This window comes from Protomyctophum bolini, assembly GCF_963924005.1.
Source record: "Protomyctophum bolini genome assembly, chromosome: 23".
In the NCBI taxonomy this organism is placed as follows: domain Eukaryota; kingdom Metazoa; phylum Chordata; class Actinopteri; order Myctophiformes; family Myctophidae; genus Protomyctophum; species Protomyctophum bolini.
In genome coordinates, this window is record NC_137884.1 from 24101783 (window position 1) to 24128759 (window position 26977).

General features: G+C 45.1%; 1 protein-coding gene across 5 annotated transcripts in view; it reads right to left on the reverse strand.

Annotated features, from left to right (window-relative positions):
• Positions 1–26977, reverse strand: part of cacna1c (calcium channel, voltage-dependent, L type, alpha 1C subunit) — a 238693-nt gene that overhangs the window by 72548 nt on the left and 139168 nt on the right. For 4 of the 5 annotated variants that reach the window (XM_080757917.1, XM_080757916.1, XM_080757918.1 and 1 more), the window contains exons 4-14: positions 24519–24658; positions 22726–22865; positions 21675–21836; positions 18294–18493; positions 16286–16389; positions 12325–12412; positions 11930–12014; positions 5870–5960; positions 3712–3738; positions 1658–1818; positions 1261–1334 (exon numbers count right to left, since the gene is read on the reverse strand). In XM_080757917.1, coding sequence (XP_080614043.1) covers positions 1261–1334; positions 1658–1818; positions 3712–3738; positions 5870–5960; positions 11930–12014; positions 12325–12412; positions 16286–16389; positions 18294–18493; positions 21675–21836; positions 22726–22865; positions 24519–24658 — 1272 coding nt within the window. Of the gene's footprint in view, positions 1–1260; positions 1335–1657; positions 1819–3711; positions 3739–5869; positions 5961–11929; positions 12015–12324; positions 12413–15639; positions 15744–16285; positions 16390–18293; positions 18494–21674; positions 21837–22725; positions 22866–24518; positions 24659–26977 lie in introns of all 5 variants that reach the window. The other variant, XM_080757919.1, reaches the window with a different exon arrangement.

Sequence of the window (26977 nt, forward strand, 5' to 3'; positions counted from 1 at the left end):
CAGTGGTAGGAGTCCTGACATTTTATGACATCTTTGGTCCCGGGGGGAGGGGTGGGTGGGATTGTCTGTTTGTTTTTGTGTTCCTTTCTTTTGCTGTTATGTGTTTTAATATGTTTTGTTTTCTTATTTTATTTCATTCATGATGTTAACATGTTTTATTGTGATTTTTTGTCTTTAATAAAAAACAATTGATGACAAAAAAAAAGAGAAGAAAACTCAAAGTAGAAATACTCTGTAGAAGTAGAAGTTTACTTGAGTAAAAGTACAAAAGTATTGGCATATTTTTTATCCATTTTAAACACATAACAAGCACCTGAATTATCCATTTTCCTCCTCCCTGTATTTTGTGAAAATCATATTTTCATACTTTAAACAGATTGATGCTAGAACATTGTGTTGGCTCATCCCTCAAATCATTTCACAGTGTTACACCCATAATCGAAACACAAAAACTTGTTCTAGTCGGTAGATGTTTTGTTTTTATTGTTTTTGACTATGTCCAAAATTTCAATTTCCTTCACTTCACTCAAAAACATTGAGCAAGGATTTCTATTGGTTCCCCCCACATGTTCACCATCTGATCCTCGACCCTGCATTCTACTGCCTATAGATCAGGGCTGTGAGCTTGAAGATCGGCTATTTTCAAATAGCCAAAGTTTAAAAAAGGCTTAAAGGTATATTCATTGACTTCACTCAAAAAACCTTAGGTTTAGTTTTTGCCTTGGGACCCAGCCTTTCATCCAATCAGGATAGAGAACCAAAAACGAAACCTAAGGTTTTTTGACGCCCAGGGGTTAACTGGGGACAGGGAGGAACTCCTTATATGGTCAGTACACTCTATTGTAGAGAGGATTATCACAACAAAACAAAAAAATAAGTGATATTTGAATTAAGTGAAATCACTGAATATACCTTTAAGCAGTTAATGCAAATTTTTAAATCATTCTAATGGATTAAAAGTACAATATTTAACTCTGAGGTGCAGTGGAGTAGAAGTAAAAGTATTAGCAAATTGGAAATACTACGGTAAAAGTGCCTGCAAAAATACAGTACTTGAGTAAATGCACTTAGATTACTTTCCATTGGGGCTGAGCACCGTGTCCACCACTGGGAGCCCGTATAGCTGTGCTGTACTGTACTGTACTGTACTGTACTGTACTGTACTGTACTGTACTGTACTGTACTGTACTGTACTGTACTGTACTGTACTGTACTGTACCGTACCGTACCGTACTGTACTGTATGTGTAATGATGCTCACCTGCAGACCCAGACTGTACATCTTCAATAACATCTCTCCAGTGAACAGCGCCAGCAGCACTTTGTTGGCTATGTCTGGATGCAGAGGAAGACAATTAGAGAGAGAGAGAGAGAAAGAGAGAGAGAGAGAGAGAGAATGTGTGAGAGAGAGAGAGAGAGAGAGAGAGAGAGAGAGAGAGAGAGAGAGAGAGAGAGAGAGAGAGAGAGAGAGAATGAGTCGTCGTCTGTGTGCATGTATGTACGTATGTGTGTGTGTGTGTGTGTGTGTGTGTGTGTGTGTGTGTGTGTGTGTGTGTGTGTGTGTGTGTGTGTGTGTGTGTGTGTGTGTGCGTGCGTGTGTGTGTGCATGCGTGCGTGCATGCGTGTGCGCGTGCGCGTGCGCGTGCGTATATAAATACCTTGGATTTCGGTCAGCCAATCAGGTTGTTTGTGATGCTCGGAGGCGATGGTCAGTGTGTTCAGGAACACCAGGAAGATCACCAGCCAATAGAAAACCTGAGATTTAACAGCTGCCCTGCACTTCCTCCTGCATAACCTGTTCCACCTACGAGAGTAACGACTGGCAGACAGACAGACAGACACAGACACAGACACAGTCACAGACACAGACACAGACAGAGACAGACACAGACACAGACACAGACACAGACACAGACACAGACACAGACACAGACACAGACACAGAAATAGAAGAGAGAGAGAGAAAAGATAAAGATAGGGAGCAGGTCGGAAAGGTCGGGGGGGAAAGAGAAGAGAAAGAAGTGAGACGGAACGCAAAGGAGGACGGAGGGGAAGAAACAACGGAAAGAAGAAAGAAGTGAGACGGAACGCAAAGGAGGACGGAGGGGAAGAAACAACGGAAAGAAGAAAGGAGTGATTAGAGACACATTAGAAGATGACCTCACACACATGCACATGCATGCACACACGCACGCACGCACGCACACACACACACACACACACACACACACACACACACACACACACACAGTCACACACACACACACACACACACACACACACACACACACACACACACACACACACCATACGGTGATGATATCACACCCGACCAGCCTATGATTGTGTGAGCTGAGAGGAGGTCAGTGGTAGACCAGGTTAATGTAATGTGGGGTATTATTACTAGCTAAAGTTATTAGAATAATGACTAAATTAGCTGCAAGTCATTCTGTTACTGTAAAACGGCGGTGATGTCTGGGGTGAGAGAAGGGTGGATATTGGGGGAGTTGTAGAGTTCTCAAACTCTGCCCGAACCCGACAGGCCCGACCCGACCCGACATTTTAGGGCAGTACTGCTAATCAGTAGGGCCAGGCCGGGCCTGGGGCTCCATGAAAAAAAAAATATATATATTGAATTTGTTTAGAATAATAAAAATAATAGTTCTGTTCTGTCTATTTGTGTATTTATCTATTATGAAGATGGTGCTGACTGGCGTTTCACTTTTACTCTGTGTAGAGTTCTCAAATTCTGCACAAACCCGACCAGGCCCGACCCGACACAACGTTTTAGGGCCGGGTCGGGCCTAAAATCTATGCTAATTAGTCGGGCCGGGCCGGGCCTAGGGCCTGATCAGTTAGGGCCCAGTTAGGGCCGGGCCTTCATTTTCGGGCACGATGAGAACTCTAGGGAGTTGTGATATTGTGGGCGTTCAAAGGGCAGGGGGGGATGTTTGGCTGCTAAAGATGAGAGCATTGGGGCGATAACAGGGATAATATAAGTAGTGACTCCAATATCACCCAAGAGAACAGGGTGATATCAACAGGGATGATATACTGTAAATATTTTATGGTAGCCACTTTCTGTATGGAAAGATATTAATAACGGTGGCGGCGGTGGTGGTAGCTCAGGGGTAGAGTGACCGGATGGTAAACGCAAGGTTGCCGCAGTTCGAACCCTGTGGGCTCCCCCAGAGTTAGTGTCGAAGTGTCCTTGAGCAAGACTCTGAACCCCTATTTGCTCATGATGGTGCTGGTTGGTGCCTTGCATGGTTTCCTCTGCCATCGGTGTGTGAATGGGTGAATGTAATGCACAATCTATGTAAAGCGCCTTGGATAAAGGCGCTATAGAAATGCACCATTTACCATTTAACGTGACAAACGAGAAGATTTGTACCTGACCGGAATTACCCACAAGAGAGAGAGAGTTTCTGCGTGCATGTGTGCGTGCGTGCGTGAGTTAAGTACAGTCAGTTGTGGCACACAGGGGCATCAGGACAACGCATGGAACACACACAGTGTACACATGTATGCTAAATGTTCCAATAAAAGATTGGGTCACATTGCTGTGAACGAAACACACTTGAATTATGCACACGTACGTACGCACGCATGCACACACGCACGCGCGCACACACACATACACACAGATGCCATCAAACAGCAGCTCCACAGTGTTCTGGTGAGTCGGTGGACGGTTGGCGTAACAACTAACCTGAACTTGGATTTGGAGATCCTATTTCTGGAACACAAGAAACAGAATGGATTATACACACACGCACACACACACACACGCACACACACACAAGCACACACACACAAGCACGCACAAACGGGTACAGAAAGTGAAGGGGTGATCTGAGCGAGTTAAAGGAGTAACAGCACACACATGGAAGCAGTTTGACCGGTGTGTTCAGAATTGGAATACTCTAGAGATGATGATATACTGTAAGCCCACTGGATCTCAACCCACGATAAGATTCGAATGATAATATAACGTTAATGTTAAAGTGATACCAATAAATAAGAACTTAAAGTATACTACACGTAGTCTACGTAGAGTCCATGGACTCCTGCCAGCACCACACTACATGACAACTGACCATGTGCAGACCGCGGCCATCTTGACATCAGCGTTTGGAAGCACTCGTTTTCAGTAAAGCCACGTCCTGCTGCCTCCTGCATTCTGTGCACATTCTAAACAGGTGGTACGCAGGACATGTTGACTGATATCTAACGAGCGCTTCCAAACTGCAACACTTAGAAAAAATAATCACCTGCGAGGACACAAAGTAACTCTACAGTTCTACAGTGGATTTTTTTATGAAACAAACACTTTGAGGATAGATAGAAAGAGAATAATTCAAGCTTTTCGTACAGCTGCGATGTTGGTGAGTTTGACGTTGTGTAATACAATCAGACAGGACTTTTTCTGTTTGGATGAATGGGCTGCCTGTGGGAAGTTGCACCTTGTCAGCACCTTGCCCTTGACTTATATGGTGAGATGGCCGTGGTCTGCATGGTGCATACACCTCATGCTAACAAGGAAGGACCTCTGAGTGGTTTGTGGTCTCCTACTCTTCCATTTAGGTCATCTACCACTGGACAATATGACAATAGAGTTATCTGATGCAGTCAGGTGGTGCACGTTGCACACTAGATGCAAAGCCATCTTTATTGTAGCTTGGACATCGTTGGCCTGATTCTCTATATACACGTTCTCCTTTTTCTCACTTTGCTCCTCAGTCTGGCCACTAGGGTATTTGAGTCTTTCCAATTAGGCAGACCAGTTAGGAAGTCACTCGAGTTTTACATTGGAAGACATACTCCTCCCCCTCCTTCACCCCCCAACCCCAACAGACCAATCAGAAACAGTGGACTGTTTTTTCTCCCATTTGTGCTCGGAGACTGTGAAGCAAAATGAGAAGAAAAAAGAAACACCACACGTATAGCAATAAGTCTGGATCCAGGCTAGGACTGCAGAATTGAGAGTGGACAAACTGCTACCAGATCTGTTGTTGAACAACATTGTGCGTATTATTCCTTTATAGCTTCTGTGACATTTAAACAAATCAACCCCTTGCAAACATACATACTGTACATACAGTGATGTTCAGTCAAACAGTAACACCATGGTGTGAGCACTGCAGTGTGTTTCCACTGTTCACTGTATACAACAACAACAACACTACTACATAAAGAACTGAAGACGAGAGAGGATGGGATGGGAGGTCGTTGTGTAAGAGAAGAGAAGAGAAGAGAAGAGAAGAGAAGAGAAGAGAAGAGAAGAGAAGAGAAGAGAAGAGAAGAGAAGAGAAGAGAAGAGAAGAGAAGAGAAGAGAAGAGAAGAGAAGAGAAGAGTTTATGGAGTGGTCTTTATTTGAGTGTGTTGCATTGCATTGTGGGTCGCGAACCAAACAACAAGACAACAAAACGAGAGACGAAGAAGAACAAATGGAGGACGGAAGAGAAGACAGTGTGCCATCTGAGATCTACTGGCTTTTGGTATACTCTCCGTCACCTGTGTGTGTGTGTGCATGCATGCGTGAGTGAGTGCGTGCGTTGGCTGGTCACGCCATAGGCTCCTGCAAGTGTTCCCTTGTGTTCAACAAAGAAAGGGATGCACTCATTTGAATAACCGGAAAATGAGGGGAGAGTGGGAATGGATGAGAGAGAGAGAGAGAGAGAGAGAGAGAGAAAGAGAGAGAGAGAGAGGCAGCGAGACAGAGAGAGAAAGAGAGAGACAGAGAGAGAAAGAGAGAGAAAGAGAGAGACAGCGAGACAGAGTCAGCCACTCATCACCTCCCATGAGGAGAGGAGGAATAGATGGCTGTATGAGGAGAGGAGGAGGAGGAGGAGGAAGAGGAACTCACGCTAGTCGCGTGCAGCAGGTTTCTCCTTCCACGTCTCCTCCCGGAGCGTTGTCTGTGTTCACAGATTCATTCTCACTGGTCGGCATACTCACTGACACACACACACACACACATACACACACACACACACACACACACACACACACACACACACACACACACACACACACACACACACACACACAGACAGACAGACAGAAGGAAAACAACAAAGACAATTAATGCATGAATTAACAGGAAGTTATTAATCTGTATCACAACATTCTCAAACGCCAGTACTGTACAACCACATGCCTTCTTCCACTGGTGGTGAAATCAAAGCAGGGTATACAGTAGATGTACAGTAGAGCGGAATGTACTGTATAGGCTACTGCTGCTTATTGCTTTGGCCGGCCTGAGAACAGACGGACCGAATAGGACGACACTATTTCTGTCTATTCACTCTGCGTTCAAGAGGGACAGTTTGATCTTTTCAAACACGATTTCAGATGTCTTTTTAGAATCCCCATGGATGATGTGATGGGTGGTTAGGTTTACGAACTGTCCATAATATGAGACGCAGAGTGACTAGACTGAAATGAACAGGATTACTCCTTTGAAGTCGATTGTCTTTGCTCACAGAAGGTTCCCCTTTCATGACTTTTTCCTAAATATTCGATTCAAATCATCTGATTTGAAAATCTAGAAAATGTTTCAGGTGAAAAAACCCCAAAAGAAACCCATCTTTTGGGTTTTTTTCACCTGAAACATTTTCTAAATATGAATATAACACACTATAATACCATCTTCTGCCTATTCGTGTCAAAATGACCCCTGTCCCCCCCGTCCTCCTCCTCCTCCCGCACAGGAGTGGACTTCACACATCCAGACAGCCAATCAGTTCAATGTAAAAGACAGTACAGGTGTCAACTCCTCTGGAGACAGTAGCCAATAATAACGTTGCTGGAAAAAAAGGCCTTTTTGACCGTAAGTCAGCTTCGGCCTTACTTTAGTCATGCGAGTGTTAATAGGAGAACAAGAGAACAAGAAGCATTATCTGTCCATATCTGTCAAATGTCGTCTGTTTTGAGAGGAAACCCACTTATACCATTTCACTGTATAAGATCTTATCAATGTGTTATTCGTTTTATTGATTGATGGTTCTCCTATGGATCTCTGACTACATGGTTGATTTTCTTTACATCCTGTACTTTTAACTGTCACCATTACATTTCCCCTACATGCAGGGGTGAACAAAAACTTCTATCTTGAGCCGTCATCTGATATTACCGGTATATGATATTAAAACCAATAATACCAAAGGCTATTTTATACTTCACCTTACGACCACATTATGACAAAATAATGTATTATCAACTGAAAGTACATAAAATAAAATAAAAATATATATACTCTTCTCCAGGGCTCTGCACTGAAGCACTTTAATGAAAGAAAATAAAAGGTTAGCAAATGTGAGGAACAAACTGAAGATAAAAAATCGTATAATGAAATAACAACAAATCATTAATAAAAGCAGGTTAATTTGTCCTGTTATAAGTCCATGTGGGGACTAATAATAGCCTCAAACGAACCCGATGAAAACCAAACTCAAACATCAAATTAAAACTAAAGGGCATTGAAAGCCGAGCTATTCAAACAGTACAGTGTGCCGTCGTCAAGGGAGCCAAGTCAGCCAAACCAATCCTGTGCAGCATTAAAATCACTTAAACCGGGGTTGGCGAAAGGGCCTTTCTGTGTGGAGTTTACATGTTCTCCCCGTGTCCCCTAGGGTAGGTACCCTCACAAAAACATGCAGTAATCCTGGTCTCTAAACTGCCTCCCCCTGGCCAGCCGGGGCGCCTGATGGAGGGGAAAGGAACTGGTTGGAATAACGTGTTCCTTCCACGCGCTACGTCCAACCAGGGAAACTCCCCCCTGTCAGGTGTAAAGGAGCGACTTGGACACTCAGGCATGAAGGGAGCATGAGTTAAGTCCGTTGCTCTCCCCAGGTTGGCGGAGGGTGTGTAGAGCCCAGGATCACAGTAGATGATTGGCACAGGGGTGAAAAAATGGGTTACAAAAATCGTGGGATAAAAAATATAAAAAAAAAACACTTAAACCCCCGTCGTCTGTATACTTAGACCAGACTACACCAAATAACTGAGCCCATGTGGTCCCCAAACTTTATCGGGTCAAGGACCCCCACATTGACACTATAATTATAGCCCGCGGACCCCCATTTGAAAAAGATATGCCTGCAGGGAAGATTTAGGGAAGATATAAGAGAAGATTTTAACGGCTCTAGCAGTGATTCTCAGTTTAATTTCAAGGAACCCCCCAGTTTCACATGCATATTATTAGTCTACAGACCCCCCCATTTAATGGCATTTCTATCTCTGGGACCCCCAAATTTAATATTGTAAAATCAATGTTAATGTAACTCTGAGAGAGTACAAATGGAACCAAATGGTTCCATTTGTACACTCTCAGAGTTACAGACCCATAAGGGTCCATTTGGTTCCAAACTATATCATTTAGCTGGGGGACAATGACAATGTCATGATGGATTACCAGCCAATAGTGCCAATAGGACCGCTAAGCCGGCCCAGGCCCAACTACTATTTTAAGCGAACTCCACAGCATCACTCGGTCCACTCTGTCACCTACAGCTCTGAACTACATATACAGTATGTACAATATATTGTACGCAATGTATCCAGGCGTGAGAGAGAGAGAGAGAGAGAGAGAGAGAGAGAGACACACACACACACACACACACACACACACACACACACACACACACACACACACACACACACACACACACACACACACACACACACACACACACACACACACACACACACACACACACACACACACACACACACACACACACACTATTAAGGAATTCTAAATATCTTCAGTGAATTTGTGAATTTCATTTAGAGAACTCTATAACTTGTATATGCTGATGTAACCACAGTTAGTTATGATGTTGGAAATCAATTTTTAAAGTTAAATGGCCTTTGAGGCTGTAACCTATAGAGCGCCGCAGTCCCTCCCCCTTTCAGAAGAACGAGTGGCCCAGGAAATCAAAACCCTTAATGCATTCTCCCATAGGCACTTAGGCATTTAATTTATATGAAGACGGTTACGCCGCGGACAAAGCCAACTCGGATCGTGACAAATCATGACAATGAACACAATGTTTTGGGGCCGATAAAATAATTTATAAGACGAAAAACAAAACAAATAGTGTTGTCTCCTGACTTTCTTTTCTTCTTTCTAATGATTTGATCGGTCCCAAAACATTGTGTTCATTGTCATGATTTGGTCCCTAGAGAGTGGCGCTCTCTAGGGACCAATAGTTACCATGTGTTGTCAATACGTACGGAGGAGAGCTAAAACAGCGTATAGGCTATGGCTCCATCAGTGCCGTACAGTATATAAACAGTGTTGATTTCGTCGACTAAAACTAGGACGAAAAATGTTTCGTCGACTACCTTTTTTCACTGACAAAAACTAAATGGAAACTAAATGAAAACTAAGCTACGATGACTGAAACTAAGACTAAATATACTGACAATTTCGTCAACAAATAGATCCAGTAAAGTAATTTTACAATTAGTTGCATGCTGAAAATAGCCCATCTACAAGCTTGTAGATCAGCTATTTTCAGCAAGTGAAAAAACAGCCATTACGACGGCATCAAGGCCCGACAAAATACATTTTGTTCGACTAAATCAACTGTAGATTTAGTCGACATTCCAGGTGACTAAAATGTGACTAAAACGAAATGAGAAGTATTCAGAAGACTATGACTAAAACTAAAATCTAAATCTGCTGCCAAAAACAACACTGTAACAACAGACAAAATCATGTGCGTGCGTGTGTGTGTTGATTGTGATGATGATCTGGGCAGCGAGGACAAACTGTCCTCTTTCATCTCCGAAGAGGATCATCCATCAGAGAGAGAGAGACAGAGAGAGAGAGAGAGAGAGAGAGAGAGAGATGGCAGAAATAGAGACAAAGCCAGCCACATGACCTCCATGGTCTGTAGAAGGATATGAACAGATAGAATAGAATGTATACTTCCTCCTCGCGTCACTTTGTCCATGTGTTTTCTACCAGAAACAATGTCAGCCACCATGTTGTGACCCTGTGACGTCACCACGAAGCCACCATGTTGTGACCCTGTGACGTCACCACGAAGCCACCATGTTGTGACCCTGTGACGTCACCACGAAGCCACCATGTTGTGACCCTGTGACGTCACCACGAAGCCACCATGTTGTGACCCTGTGACGTCACCACGAAGCCACCATGTTGTGACCCTGTGACGTCACCACGAAGCCACCATGTTGGGACCCTGTGACGTCACCACGAAGCCACCATGTTGGGACCCTGTGACGTCACCACGAAGCCACCATGTTGTGACCCTGTGACGTCACCACGAAGCCACCATGTTGTGACCCTGTGACGTCACCACGAAGCCACCATGTTGGGACCCTGTGACGTCACCACGAAGCCACCATGTTGTGACCCTGTGACGTCACCACGAAGCCACCATGTTGTGACCCTGTGACGTCACCACGAAGCCACCATGTTGTGACCCTGTGACGTCACCACGAAGCCACCATGTTGGGACCCTGTGACGTCACCACGAAGCCACCATGTTGTGACCCTGTGACGTCACCACGAAGCCACCATGTTGTGACCCTGTGACGTCACCACGAAGCCACCATGTTGTGACCCTGTGACGTCACCACGAAGCCACCATGTTGTGACCCTGTGACGTCACCACGAAGCCACCATGTTGTGACCCTGTGACGTCACCACGAAGCCACCATGTTGTGACCCTGTGACGTCACCACGAAGCCACCATGTTGGGACCCTGTGACGTCACCATGAAGCCACCATGTTGTGACCCTGTGACGTCACCACGAAGCCACCATGTTGTGACCCTGTGACGTCACCACGAAGCCACCATGTTGTGACCCTGTGACGTCACCACGAAGCCACCATGTTGGGACCCTGTGACGTCACCACGAAGCCACCATGTTGTGACCCTGTGACGTCACCACGAAGCCACCATGTTGTGACCCTGTGACGTCACCACGAAGCCACCATGTTGTGACCCTGTGACGTCACCACGAAGCCACCATGTTGGGACCCTGTGACGTCACCACGAAGCCACCATGTTGTGACCCTGTGACGTCACCACGAAGCCACCATGTTGTGACCCTGTGACGTCACCACGAAGCCACCATGTTGTGACCCTGTGACGTCACCACGAAGCCACCATGTTGTGACCCTGTGACGTCACCACGAAGCCACCATGTTGTGACCCTGTGACGTCACCACGAAGCCACCATGTTGTGACCCTGTGACGTCACCACGAAGCCACCATGTTGGGACCCTGTGACGTCACCATGAAGCCACCATGTTGTGACCCTGTGACGTCACCACGAAGCCACCATGTTGTGACCCTGTGACGTCACCACGAAGCCACCATGTTGTGACCCTGTGACGTCACCACGAAGCCACCATGTTGGGACCCTGTGACGTCACCACGAAGCCACCATGTTGTGACCCTGTGACGTCACCACGAAGCCACCATGTTGTGACCCTGTGACGTCACCACGAAGCCGATTCTGACCTGTGTGTTCCCCGAGAAAGCCTCGGTTATAGTCGCTTGTGTGCCAATAAATATGTGTGCTCAATAAATAGCAGATCTATACAAGCTCACATGTCAGTGCGTCACATTCGTGACGCGTTGTGAGCTTGTAGATCTGCGATTTATGGCATGGTAAGGACACCAACCGGGGCCGGCGCAATCGGAACTTTAGTGTGGCTGCAGACGCAGGCGCACACACCGCACAGTCGCACACACAGTCTCATGCACGGTCTCATGCACGGTCTCACAATGATTCAGCTGTGGATGGACTTCAACACAAGTCAATATAGTATGGATATTTCTCTCTGTATATCCCCCGCTCCACCCCCCACCACCCCCCCCGCTGTCTCTCTCTACTCCACCCCCCCCCCCCCCCCCCCCCGCTGTCTCTCTCTACTCACAGTTTCTGGGTTTGTCATCATCCAGTCCATCATCGTCGTTCTCTGGATCGATGTCTTCAGCCTGGGTTATCCAGTCTAAATAGCCCTGCGCACGCACGCACACACGCACACGCACACACGCACACACACACACACACACACACGCACACACACACACACACACACACACACACACACACACACACACACACACTTGAATTATTTTATTTGGATCTGCACAAAAGGCGCAATATACTTTAGATTAGATCCAAACACTGATCAGAAGAAGGTTTACAATATACGATCGAACCAACTACAACTGCTGCACGACGTGCACGTGCTTTGGTAACATCCATGTGATCAATCAATCAATCAATCAATCAATCAATGTCTGTTTCTCTCATCTTCACCGGTACCTTGAGGTCTTCTTCCAGCTGCTGTTTCTCTCTGAGTTTCTGGAAGTCTCCGCGAGCTTTGGCCTTCTCTCTCTCCTTGGAGAACTCTCTGAGGAGGAGATGGACAGACACAGAGAAGAACCAATCTGAACATCTCCACTGACATCATGTGACACAGAGAAGAACCAATCTGAACATCTCCACTGACATCATGTGAGGAGGAGATGGACAGACACACAGAAGAACCAATCTGAACATCTCCACTGACGTCATGTGACACAGGAGAACCAATCTGAACATCTCCACTGACATCATGTGAGGAGGAGATGGACAGACACAGAAGAACCAATCTGAACATCTCCACTGACATCATGTGACACAGGAGAACCAATCTGAACATCTCCACTGACATCATGTGACAAAGTACAATGTCATGGCACACGGTATATGGCAAAGTATCAAGTAACAGTTACAGTACCGCATGATACAATGTATTCAGTATAGTATAGTTTACATCGATTACTTATTTTAAATATGCTACTATACCCCATGGAGACTTTATACATTATCGTTTTGCTTTTGTTACATTCCAATTCACTTGAGGTGCCTCTTTGTGTCTCCATAGGGAACCACTGCTGGTCATCTCTGTGTCTCCATATAGGGAAACACTGCTGGTCATCAAATTATTGGCTTGGGAAAATAATTTGGGGGTGAATTCTGTACTCTGTCATGTGACAGAGTACAATGTCATGCAAAGTTATGTTACAAAGTATAAAAGTATACGTACAATGTAAATATAGTCATGTATAAAGACAACATTGTGACTTACAGTACAATACCATTATAAAGTAGGCTACACAATACACTGTGTACTGTACATACTGGACTTATTGTTGGATACTCAATTATTTTCAACCAGGGATGTTATTTCTCAATTTTGGGGCGGGAACCCCTTTTCTGTGTTTTAAGCATTGTTATACTTTAGCCATTGAAAAATAGCAGATCTACAAGCACATAGCGCGGCACCAAGTGCCGCACTGCGAGCTTGTAGGTCTGCTATTTTTGAAAAATCGTGAAAATGTGGTGCAAATCTTTTAATATAATTATATATTCTTTCAGAGCCAAAGTTTTTAACTCAAATCTTTGCTTCTGGGGGGGTCCCTGGAACACCACATTTTCAGATGGGGGTCGGCGGCCAATTACATATTATAAAATCTTGGGGGTCCTTGACATGAAAATGTTTGAGAACGACATAGGGTTTTTTCCAGAAAACTGTCATTATTTAGAAGACATTTGTAGAATACATTGACACGTTGTGAGCTTGTAGACTGGCCATTTTAAATATTCAAAAATGTTTTGCAAAATAGTAAAAAATAGGCAAAGAAGTTTAGGGATAAGGGGTTTAGCGGTGGTGACCCCACCCCCACATTAATTATTTTATTATATATTTACATTTATTTTTTGAGGGGAGAGCAGTGTTGTTTTTGGCAGCTAATTTCTATTTTAGTTTTAGTCTTGAATAGTTTAAATTTAGTCACATTTTAGTCACCTGGAATGTCTTTGTGTTAGTCTAGTTTTAGTCGACTAAATTTCATAAGATTTTAGTCGACTAAATCTACAGTTGATTTAGTCGGCTAAAATGTTGTCTTGGCGGGCCTTGATGCCGTCGTAATGAGTGTTTTTACACTTGCTGAAAATAGCCGATTTATACAAGCTCACAACGAGTCGCAGAGAGAGAGAGAGAGAGAGAGAGAGAGAGAGAGAGAGAGAGGGAGATCGAGAGAGGGAGAGCGAGAGAGAGAGAGAGAGAGCGAGAGAGAGAGAGAGAGAGAGACACCACAGAGACACCAGCGATTGAGATGAACAGGGAGGGAAACGGAGAGTTAGTAAACACTGCAGACACACGTCTCATCAAATAACCCTGTTGAGAACAAGTGGAAGAGACAGAGAGAAAGAGAGAGAGACAGAGAGACAGAGAAACATACAGAGAGAGAGAGAGAGAGAGGTCCAGTCTTCCAGCATGCTGGCATCATGTAAACAGATGCAGCGCTCCTGTTTATCGTCCAGGAGACGTGGCAGCATGCAGCATCCTTCGGCTTGGGAACCGCTGATGCTGCTACAGTTATACGTCAAAACCAACCAACGCTGATTAAAATATGACGTCCAACTTTATCCTCCTGACAGCAACACTGTGGGCCTCGACGGAGCAGACGGACCGTTGACTCGTTGTTAATTATCCCTTCCAAATACATACATATAGAGCACTGAAGTCCTGACGTAACTCGCTCATCCCGACGATTCCCCTGGTTCGCGGAAGTAATTTCTCTATGGAGAATAACATGGGGTGATCTTATTATCGTCTACTATAAGCGTTGTGGTCCAAAAATAAACAAGCTGTCTCGGCGTTATTGTTAGGGAGGTGTCTCTGTATCGTTTGCAACAGTCAGTCACTAATATATGATACAGTCTGCTTCTAGCGAAAATCTAACTAATTCAGCAGCAGTAACATTAGCGTTTTCTCTCAGTCAGTTGATTCTTCATATCCATATGAGTGAAGCGGCCGGGGTGACATGTTTATTTTTCAAACACAGTTGTTATATGAGGCGATCTAAAATCGCCTCAATGGGGATTTCAATGCAACTAAACAAATACATGAACCTGGGGACTGACGCCCTCTACTGAAAGTGACGTCAGACTTCGGTGCTATATACTATACCGGTAAATACATGAATAAAAAGAGTTCAGATATGAAAATGAACTACAAAGTCTATCGGCGGTGGCATTTCTGAGGGTCCCCGTCAGCCCATCCAGGGCCCTTTGAACTTGTCCGATAATTGACTCACTCGGTGTCACGTTTTACAGTATGGGTTTCGTAGTGCTGTACTGTAGCATCTGCAGTGTGTATGCACGGTATATATATTGTGTATATATATATACTGTGTGAGCTCATGCACATTAAAAGTCTGGTATGTGCACGTGTAAGTAGGCTAACATGATGGGCACGACGCACGTATAGCTTCAGACGGCTGTAGCTCAGCTATGACTCACTGAGATGTTTGCTCTGATGCACACTGAACTGCGTGCGTGCGTGCGTGCGTGCGTGCGTGCCTGTCTGTCTCCCTTTCAGCTCTCCTAGCTCTCCAGCCTCTCCTATGTTGTTGTGCGTTGCGTTCACACTGGGAAAGTTATGGCGTATAGGAAAATAGAATCAGAGTAAAGCAGATGTCCGTCGGGTTCAGCCACAAGAACAGGAGAGAATTATAAGGACACGAAGAGGAGGAAGTTAGTTGGTTTGACATATATGGAGCGTGGACCCTCCTCAACGTCCCCCCTTACCCGCTCAACACCCCCAGAACCAAGTTTAGAACAAAGAACGATCCAATGATGATTAGAGTGACAAAATACACCCACGGCCACGTGTTCCCTACGGCATCATTCACCTGAGAGGAGAGGAGAGGAGAGGAGAGGAGAGGAGAGGAGAGGAGAGAGAACATATTGACAACGTTCAGTTAAATTCCCCGGTCGGTTCACAGCGTAAACATCACTCGTATGTCTGAAAAAGAGAAGAGAGCATTTTTATAATAAAAAACATGTTGCGTCTGAAAGTTCTGTTCCGCTGTGGAAGGAAGGAAGGCATTATGGGTAGACATCGCATCATCACTGAGCTGAGCTGACTGATGACCAGAGAGTCAGCCAACCAATCAGCAGACATCCCATAATATCCAGAGTCACTTCATGGTTACCGTGGAGACACAGATCTCTCTCTCTCTCTCTCTCTCTCTCTCTCTCATGTCTGTGTTGAGCGGGGTTAGAATTATTCATGTCCCATGTGAGCTGGGTGGCACTCGCACTAAAACAGCATGACTTGGCAGAGACATTAAACATAGCGGCCAACAGTACACACACACGCACACACGTGCATTCGCACACGCACACGCATACACAGACACACACACACACACACACACAGTGCATGTCTTACCCGCTCAACACACCCAGAACCAGATTGAGAACGAAAAATGAGCCAAAGATGACAAGAGAGACGAAATAAACCCATGGAAGTTCATAACCCATGGCGTCCTGCATCTAAGAGAGAGAGACAGAGGGAGACAGAGGGAGAGAGAGAGAGAGAGAGAGACATAGGGAGGGGGGGAGAGAGCGGAGAGGAGGATGAAATGTGAACAGAGTGTTAGAAGAAGAAATGGGGGGGGGGGGGGGAAGAGAAAAGGTAAACGAGAAAAGTTTGTGGTTAGAAACAGCAGTGTGTGTGTGTGAGTGTGTGTGTGTGTGTGTGTGTGTGTGTGTGTGTGTGTGTGTGCACAGTACATGCAGAACAGTGCGAAGTATAACAGAAGAAGCATATAGAGAGGGACAGTAACAGCTAAGAGGTACAGTATAGACTAGAGAAAACACACACACACACACACACACACACACACACACACACGCACACACACACACACACACACACGGGGGCAGATGAAGAATCAACCCTAGAAATGCATATGGCAGCAGCAGCCTCCTCCTTCCAAATTAACGTCAACATAATATCAACCAGCTGATCAATCAGTCTGAAGAAATACTAGCGACCACTTGAAAATGAACTCGGGCTCACCAAACTATCCTGCATAACTTACAGTTTTCCACTCGGTGGAAGGAAACCGAAGACAGAAGTATATCTATATTGAAATGTGATGTTGTCTATAACTAAACCTGAATGTAGTGCCATATTTTTTACCTGTTAATTAAAGTGCTGCTGGATAGATAGCACGGGCTTAAAATATGTTGTTTCATATACATACTGTGTACATAAGTAGTAAGTACAGTTATGGATACATCGTTCTCCAACTGCTGCTTGTGCAAAAATAATTGGAAATCTAAAAAAAAGACATATGTTTCCAAGGTAAAACACAACACTTTTTTCTAGAAGACATGCACACGTTTTGGGGATTTTGATATTACTAGAGGCCCTCCACACCTACGTAGCACCGCCAATCCCACTATGTGGAGAGTCCTTGTCCCCTTCTTTACGACAATAAATGGAGTTCTCCGTATCTGTTAGTGTTTTTTTCCCATAATATATGGAGGTCACTGTGTACAGTACGTCAGTCTTTGTCCCTTTATGCCCATATATGGAGATCTCTGTAAATGGCAGTCCTATTTTAAACTATAACATCACGTGGACAAGATTTGTATTTAAATTGTCCTGGAGATCGAACATATCCTTTAAGAAAGACATCCGTATATCTGTATAGTCAAGACCTCAGGTGGCTCAGTGGATTTGAGAGAGAATCCGGGGTTAAGTTTTGTCTGTAGTTCACAGGATCATTAATAATTCAGTACATAAATATTTTCAGGTATTCCATCAGAGGTATAGATCCAGCTTGCACCTTGTAGTTTCAAGGGAAGAAACCTTCTTATACTGTACTTTGCAGCAGACCTGTCCCATAAGTCCTCTCTAAAACACGAATGAATAGCAACTGGACTTATGGTTTCATTTGTTCCCCCCCTTTCTTGTGAAACAAAGGACCACAATAGAAATACACCTTTGGACTTTAGAATTGTATGTGTGTAATTTCTTTATGCATTGCATGACCCATTTGGACGTGAACCCCTTTTTTGGTGTTTTAAACATTATGTTATAATTTAGCTATTGAAAAATAGCAGATCTACAAGCTCATATCTACGAGCTTGTAGATCTGCTATTTTTGAAAAATCGTGAACATATTTTATTTCCGAAAACTGGAGGATTTATAAGATTCTTTTTTTAAATTTTGAGGTCAGGTCTAAATGGGTTAATTTTCAATAAACACCTCAATTGATTAATCAATCAAAACTCTGCTAAGTACGAAAGGACGCACGCACACACGCACACACACACACACACACACACACACACACACACACACACACACACACACACACGCGCGCGCACGCGCACACGCACACGTACACACGCACACGCACACGCACACACGCTGGCGACTCACCCAGTACAGCACGTCGGTCCAGCCCTCCATGGTGATGCACTGGAACACGGTGAGCATGGCGAACGCAAAGTTGTCGAAGTTGGTGATGCCGTCGTTGGGGCCCTCCCAGCCCACGTCGCAGTTGGTGCCGTTGCGGCCGCAGAGCCGCCCGTGGGCCCCCGACGGGGCGCAGGGGGCCGGCTTCTCCTCCGCCAGGTGTCCTGGTGGGAGGTCGGAGGGGAGAAAAGATAAGAGAAACGAGCATTTGTGCCCGTCGTAGACATGTGCAGAGCAAGTTGTATCTGACCCCTTGCATGTACTGTACCGAGAGTACGAGCTAATGCCATCCGGTAGGAGGTATAGAACTCCACCATGTGTATATAATATATTTAAACACTCTTTTGTTCCCCTGTCAACTAAAATGCTCAATCAGGGATTGCCGAATGCACTTTAATGACTATAGTTGCACTTTATCAAGGGAATGTGTGCAATATCTCTGTTTTGTGTATGTTGGGTGTTCCACAGTGATTTTTCTTTCCGTATGTGAACATGTCTGTTATTTGTATGCAGCTGTGACTCTGTCTCCAAGACAAATTTCTCCCAAGGGAGACAAATAAAGATAACCTTGAACCTTGAAGTTCAGTCAGGGAACCTCAGTGCAGAACGCTGCTGGCCGTTAATTGGGGGGACGCCTCAGCATCACGCTCTCATTCACATGATTCACTCCAGCCAATCACACACTCACTCCATCTTCATACCGGCTACTTTAACCGGAGGTTTGCATAATTCCTCTGCCTTCTTGCTTGCTTGCAGCTTGCTGCTGCTGTATCAGCGTGCCGCTGTATACAAACCTGCTGCTCACCCTCCTCCTCCACCCCAGCTACCACCTGTCGTTTTGGATCTACTGTTTAGGTACGGGGGATTCGGAGTCCCTATGGTTTGGTCGGGACTGATGCGCTTGATCGGAGTACCTAAAAAGCAGATCCAATAATAATCGCCAAACCATAATAAATGTATTGCTCATCTTATATTCAATAAATATATATTCCATCCATTCTTGAGTTGTCCTGACTGAACTCTTCTTAACCCATTGAAACAGGGAAAGTGCATCCGTGTCATTTTAGATTGTAGCTATAAATATTATAGCGACAAAGTCTTAGAGGCTCAGAGAGTAAGCCGGGGCTAAACGTTTGAAAAGAATGCACATAAAGACCTGCACACCGTCTGCACTGTGCAATATGAACACTTTGGTCACGCAGCGGTTCGGTCAAAGACCTTCTTCAGGCATGAGACTCAGGCAGGAGATGCCTGAAGAATGTCTTTGAGCCAAACGCTCTTTGTGCACTTTATTGTGCATTTGTTTTAAGCTATCAATGTTTGTTTTTTTTCAACCTGGAACACATGCATATGCACGCGGCCCACCCAACCGGTCCACTAACAATTTTCTTATTGTAATATGATGTTATGCAGCTCTGCGCGTTATGCGCGAGGCGTTTAACGGCAGTTTACCTTTTTTACGGCTGCCCATTTGGGACAAAGCACGGTGGAGTGTGACTAATACTATAGTCATAATATGAAAGTCTACGAAATAAGGGATCTGCCGTGCGATATCAGTTTGGGCAACTCAAAAGCAAACTCCACATGCCCCAACATTTTATTTACCTGCCATATAGTGTCAACCCCTTACCCCTGTGTGGGATCGCTGGTTAGACTGGCATAGTGTCGACCCCTTACCCCTGTGTGGGATCGCTGGTTAGACTGGCATAATAATAATAATAATAAAACTTTATTTGTATAGCACCTTTCATGACATGAAATGCAGCTCAAAGTGCTTTACAGAGAAATGGAGGATAAAAGAAAAGCATGGCAACAACATTAAAAACAAGCAGTAATGCAGTGAGGACATGAATAACAAAAAATAAAAAAATAAAAGATCAATTAAAAGCAATGTTGTAGAAGTGGGTCTTGAGCTGAGCTTTAAAAATGTCTACAGAGGCTGCCTGACGAAGGTACAGTGGGAGCTTGTTCCATACCGACGGCCCGTAGAAGCAAAAAGCTGCTTCCCCGTGTTTTTTAGTTGCCATTTTTTTTGGCAAAGCGAGCAGGCCGGCAGTGGAAGACCTTAGGGGGCGGTTTGGGACATATTTAGGCAGGCAGTCATGTAGGTAGGAAGGTGCGAGACCATTGAGAGCTTTATAGACAAGTAAAATAATTTTAAAATCAATCCTAAAAACAACCGGAAGCCAGTGCAGTGATGCCAAAATAGTGTCGACCCCTTACCCCTGTGTGGGATCACTGGTTAGACTGGCATAGTGTCGACCCCTTACCCCTGTGTCGGATCGCTGGTTAGACTGGCATAGTGTCGACCCCTTACCCCTGTATGGGATCACTGGTTAGACTGGCATAGTGTCAACCCCTTACCCCTGTATGGGATCACTGGTTAAGACTGGCATAGTGTCAACCCCTTACCCCTGTGTGGGATCGCTGGTTAGACTGGCATAGTGTCAACCCCTTACCCCTGTGTGGGATCGCTGGTTAGACTGGCATAGTGTCAACCCCTTACCCCTGTGTGTGATCGCTGGTTAGACTGGCATAGTGTCAACCCCTTACCCCTGTGTGGGATCGCTGGTTAGACTGGCATAGTGTCAACCCCTTACCCCTGTGTGGGATCGCTGGTTAGACTGGCATAGTGTCAACCCCTTACCCCTGTGTGGGATCACTGGTTAGACTGGCATAGTGTCAACCCCTTACCCCTGTGTGGGATCGCTGGTTAGACTGGCATAGTGTCAACCCCTTACCCCTGTGTGGGATCACTGGTTAGACTGGCATAGTGTCAACCCCTTACCCCTGTGTGGGATCGCTGGTTAGACTGGCATAGTGTCGACCCCTTACCCCTGTGTGGGATCACTGGTTAGACTGCAGCCATAGACTTTGGTTAATTAAGAGTTTGGAGGTATATTAGGTTGCGTTGCTCGATTATAATGCTGTGTTTCCCGAGAACGTGAGTTTATGTTATATTTGCCCTGGGAGGGTTTTCTGAGTTTAAATAAAAGAGTGCTTGAGTGCAAGCTCGTTGTTGGGTTGTTGGGTTATTCTGCACACGGGTCCAAATACTGAGGTGTTCCTGACAGTGCGTGCATAAATGCTTAAACATGTAGCTAGGTGCAATGTTAAGAGACCACAGAAGTTAACCTTTCAAGCCTCTTTTCTCAACTCGCTGTTTTCTGCAAGACATTACTCTGTAAGCCATATCTCCAAAACTGGTGGGTCAAACTCAACAACCAATATGTCAATTTGAAGCTATGATTCCCTGCTTTCATATGACATGAAAAAACAAAAATTCAAAAACATCCAATGGCAGTCTCTCAGTCAAATTTGGTCACATAATATGGTGTGCGTTACCTTTGACTCCGCTCTTTGAGTAGTAACATGTTTTGTGCATCTTGCCCATGAACAGTTCCAGTCCGATGATGGCGTAGATTATGATGACGAACAGAACCAACAGGGCAATGTGGAGAAGAGGTACCATGGCTTTAATGATGGAGTTTAACACCACCTGTAGACCTACACACACACACACACACACACACACACACACACACACACACACACACACACACACACACACACACACACACACACACACACACACACACACACACACACACACACACACACACACACACACACACACACACACACACACACACACAGGATAGGGTTACTGTACATATCGATGCTGCAACCATGTATCTCTGTATTCATCGTTATATTCTATATTTCATATCCAGAGGTGCACATCACTGTTTTGGAGCTGGTTCTCAAAGGAGCACCTGCGTCTTATAAAGTGCAAGATCAGAGGAAAAGGCAATTGTGGACTATAGAGTCAAGGGTAATAACTAAGTACTGTAGTTATTATGTATCAAAAGAAACAAGCACACGCACACGCACACGCACACGCACACACACACACACACACACACACACACACACACACACACACACACACACACACACACAGTGTGTATACGTGGATGTATAACGTTTCTGAAGTGTTGTTCAAAGATTGTTCAACTTCAGAAACTTTATACATCGATAACAGCATCCTAAGGTTAGCAAGGAATATCACCTCTAATACTAAGCATGTGTTGTATGGATAATATAGGTTGCTACCTTCAGGAAGGAGATATGGTGTACCAGCATACAATAAGGTCAGACTAAAGAGGTCCTTTGTCCACCAGTCGACCTTGAGGCTTAATTAGGAGTTGTACTGTAGTAGCCACAGGATAATCTAAGCGGTGGATATTGCTCTTGTCTTCATGTCTTTATGTATGTAAATTGTCTTGTTCTTTGTCAAATGTGTGTATATGTGTTCTGCATTCTTGGCTGCTGTGTCGCAAGACAAATTTCAGTGTGAACTGACAATAAAGTACTATCATATCATATCACTTACTGGGGACTCCAGACACCAGTCTCAGCGGCCGGAGGACTCTGAACGCTCTCAGAGCTTTAACATCAAAGCCCGCCGCCTTGCCTCCGATGGGCGTGGCTCCGTCGCCCTTAGTGGCCTGCTCCAGAATGGCACTGAACAACCTGTCGACCAATCAACAGCAACACCGTCATTATCAATTCATCAGATGAATGAGTTTACCTTATTTAGATATGGTGTACCAGCATACAATAAGGTCAGACTAAAGAGGTCCTTTGTCTACCAGTCGACCTTGAGGCTTAATCAGGAGATGTAGTAGCCACAGGATAATCTAAGCGGTGGATATTGCTCATGTCTTTATGTATGTAAATTGTCCTGTTCTTTGTGTTTGTATATGTGTTCTGCATACATGGCTGCTGTGTCGCAAGACACATTTCAGTGTGAACTGACAATAAAGTACTATATCATATCATATATCATATCATATCATATCTCTCTGCACAATCTCTGCGTGCGTGCGTGCGTGCGTGTGTGCCTCTGCGTGCGTGCGTGCGTGCGTGTGTGCCTCTGTGTGTGTGCGTGCGTGTTTGCGTGCGTGTGTGTGTCAGACTGTCTAAATGGAAATGCTTGCTGGCCCAGAGAGTTCTCACAACCACTACCTTGGTTGACTCGACATTGTTTCACAGAGTGATCGGTTTAACCGAAGCAGAATTTAGATGCAGAATCAAAGTGGATTCAGGGCAGCCGCGAAATCTATACTATGGAGGGAGAGGGTTGGGGCTGTATCGACATTCTAAGCCATGGATGAGGACATCGTAGTAAACTGTTAGTGGCTGTTACAGTATATCAGGTTGGAACAAGCCGTCTGGCCACAGCTAGGTTGTTACATCACTGAGGATACGTCCTCAGGTGCATCCATGCTATGTATTTATAGTGACTCATAGGAATAGACTATGTGACAACCAGGTATAGTCTGGTGACCACCGGAGAGACGGGTGACAGCCGGAATGTAGACGGCACCCCGGGTGAGCAGTATGGGTTAGCGCCCCAGCCTGTGTCCTCCGTGAGGAGGAAGCCCAACAACCCTCGGTGAGGCATTTAGGAGGGCCATGCAAGCAGCAAACGGAGCCGCAGCACCATTGCCCTGCGGAACCATTGCCAAACCACTCCTGAATGAAGTGTCTGGTGCTGGGACTCTCGTGCAACGCACAGGTCCTGGGCCTGGTGAGAGCAGGAGTGGAACTGGTGAGACGTAGGAGGGGCCCGGACAGGAGTCAACCCACAGAGCCTAGTCCTTCCATGCGCCAGAAGCGTACCTCCCAGTCCCGGCAGAGTAGTTCTGGAGTGGTTCCAACGGATTGTGTGGCCCTGGTTTTCCCCTAGTGGGTCTGATCGAGGGTAGCTATACTGGGACGTAAGTCGGGATTTGATCAACCCCGGCTGGGTCGTCTGAGTGAGGGGTATGATGTTGGTAGACCCGAAGCCCCGTTGACCTCAGGATACCTCAGGAGACATTGACTGCCTGCAAAGTCCTGGTAAGAGTAGAGCCCGCCCAATGAGTGATTTGTGGGTCCTCGCGCACAGATTACTGATGTTTTGACCCACATTTTGTCAATACAATGTGCCAATTAAACACAGTTGTGTTGGTTGTATTTTCACAGGGTTGGTCTGTGTACCTAAATCTCTGTTCCCACAAAAGCAGAACTATCACAGCCAACCGAACCACACAGCTCGGCTGGTGCTACTACACCAGCTCCATCCCTCTCTCTCCCTCTCTCCCTCTCCCCCCCACTCTCTCCCTCTCTCTCTCTGCTCACCCTACGACCACGATGATGAAATCGAGCAGATTCCAGCCGTTCCTCAGGTAGGCATTGGGGTGGAACAGCAGGCCGTATGCGATGACCTTCAGGAACGCCTCCACGGTGAAGATGATGAGGAAGAGATACTCCACCCGCTCCTACAGACACACACACACACACACACACACACACACACACACACACACACACACAGAGAGAGAGAGAGACACACAGAGTGAGTCAGGACATGTGTGTTCTGTTCCTGTCTGTGCACAAGCCAAGGCCAATTTTCTGAAAAACCTCATGTTTCTGTATCAGTGGTGCTCAATATTTCATGTCAAGGACCCTGTAGGTTCCAAAGCCTGTGAAGCAGTAAGCTTGACTCCAAAAAATAATCCACGTCCACACGTCCATTGTAGTTTAACGTTTTACTTGACAAAAAGTGTACTGAACAACAAACAACATGTGATACAAAAAAAAGGTGTTCAAAAACAATTCTAAAATGGTCTAGTACGGTTTCTGAAGTGTCTTAATATTTTCCAACGTGGTTTAGTATTTCCAAAGTGGGTCAAAAAAACTGTAGCTGCTCTCAGGCTTCCAGCTCTGAACTAACTAAAACCCTGCTGCTTATAATGCACACTGAATTAACTGGCTTGCTGGCTTCTGCTCCAATAGGCTGAATTCTTAATTGGCTCTATTAACTCAGTTAAGACTCAGGCTGCACAAAATGTGTAATCAAGAAATGTCCTTCAATATAGTACACACAATGAAATAACTTAAATGCACTCATAGACATTTTCTGTTCTAAATATGGCTCTCACAGACCCCAAAAAGTACATGTATAGATAGAAGCATAGATGTTTGAGTTAAAACGTTCGCTCTGAAAGAATATTATTCATAAGATTTGCGCCACATTTTCACGTTTTTTCAAAAATAGCAGACCTACAAGCTCGTAGCGCGGCACTCGGTGTAGCTACTGTAGGTGTAATGTTAGAGTCCACAGAACTGGTGGAAGCTATATGATTCCATGCTTTCATATGACATGAGAAATGAAAGCCCCTGAGCCCCATGAGCCCCTCACTTCAACAGGTGTATTTGGTGTATTATTATTATTTCTTTTTTTTTTCAAACTACTTTTTTTCCATAGACTTGGCTGCCACATAAGGGCTAGCGTCCGTCAAAAGATTCAAAGGTTATCGGCGCTCAACTTAGTAACTTCAGCGCTCAAGTTAAATCACACCTGTGTGAAGTGAGGGGCGCTCTTGTCGTAATCCATCATCCCGAAAAAATGAATATAGGCCTTATGTTATTATCTTTTAGCCATGATGATACAATGGTTTTTTTTAAACTCATCTTTTCACCACGATCATGTAAGATGACAACTGGATTTGCTCGTCTACATAAGGCATAATATAATGTTTGTGTTGCCACAAATATACGCCATATTTCAGGCACATAATGACGTACACTTTCCATTCATTGTCAATGGCAAATGTGAGACGTGACGGGACGAAAAGCTGGATATAGGCGGGGCTTGCACCCCTCAAAAAAAAGATATCTCTCACTCAATGGCCGTGGAGTTCCATAGAAACATTTTATTTGCCACATGGTGTAAAACCCGTGTGAACTGAGTGGTGCAACTCCTCTCTCTCTCTCTCTCATTAGCAGGCAACAGTGCAGCACTATCTCTCTCTCTCTGTTTCTGGCACAACAGCGCCCCTACTGGTACTCATAGTCATACTGGTGCTCATAGTCACATAGGTAGGTAGGTTAAGGTCACATAGGTGGTCACATAGGTGGACACGGACATTGCTGTTCCTTGGAGTGGTTGCACCACTCAAAAAAATAAAAAAAGGAAATCAGTGAGGGGGGCTCTTATCATCATACATCACATTCCGTGCTTAGCCAATCAAATCATCGCTATGGGGTATACACACACGTTGCTCAGCCAATCAAATCATCGCTACATCGCACAAAAAGCTAAGATATACGTAGGAGGGGCTATATAGCGCCCTTCAAAAAGGTTAAAAGGAGGGAAGAGATGGAGGGTGACAGACAGACAGACAGACAGACAGACAGCCCTGAATAGACAATACTCCATGGCAGAGTGAGAAAGACCTTAACACTGTACAGACTCAGTGAGCGCAGCATTCAAGCCAACATACGACAGACAAACGTCCCCAGAGAGGACAGGCTGTGCTCTCACTGCAGGTCAAGGAGTGCTGGAGACAGAGCTCCACTTCTTGACTGCACGCACGTGACAAATATAATTATATAAACATGAAATCACACTCGTCTTCGATGTTTGTGTTCAGTACAAACACTCAAAGCTGGCCATTCATTGTCAATGGCATTCAATGTACTGTTCTCAGGGTGTCGTCCGTGACACAAATCAACAGCCAGCCAAACTCAGTCCAATAAAAGTCAGGATTCATCTCAGTTTGCCTTTATTGAGATGCCAGTGGTCAACTTTCATA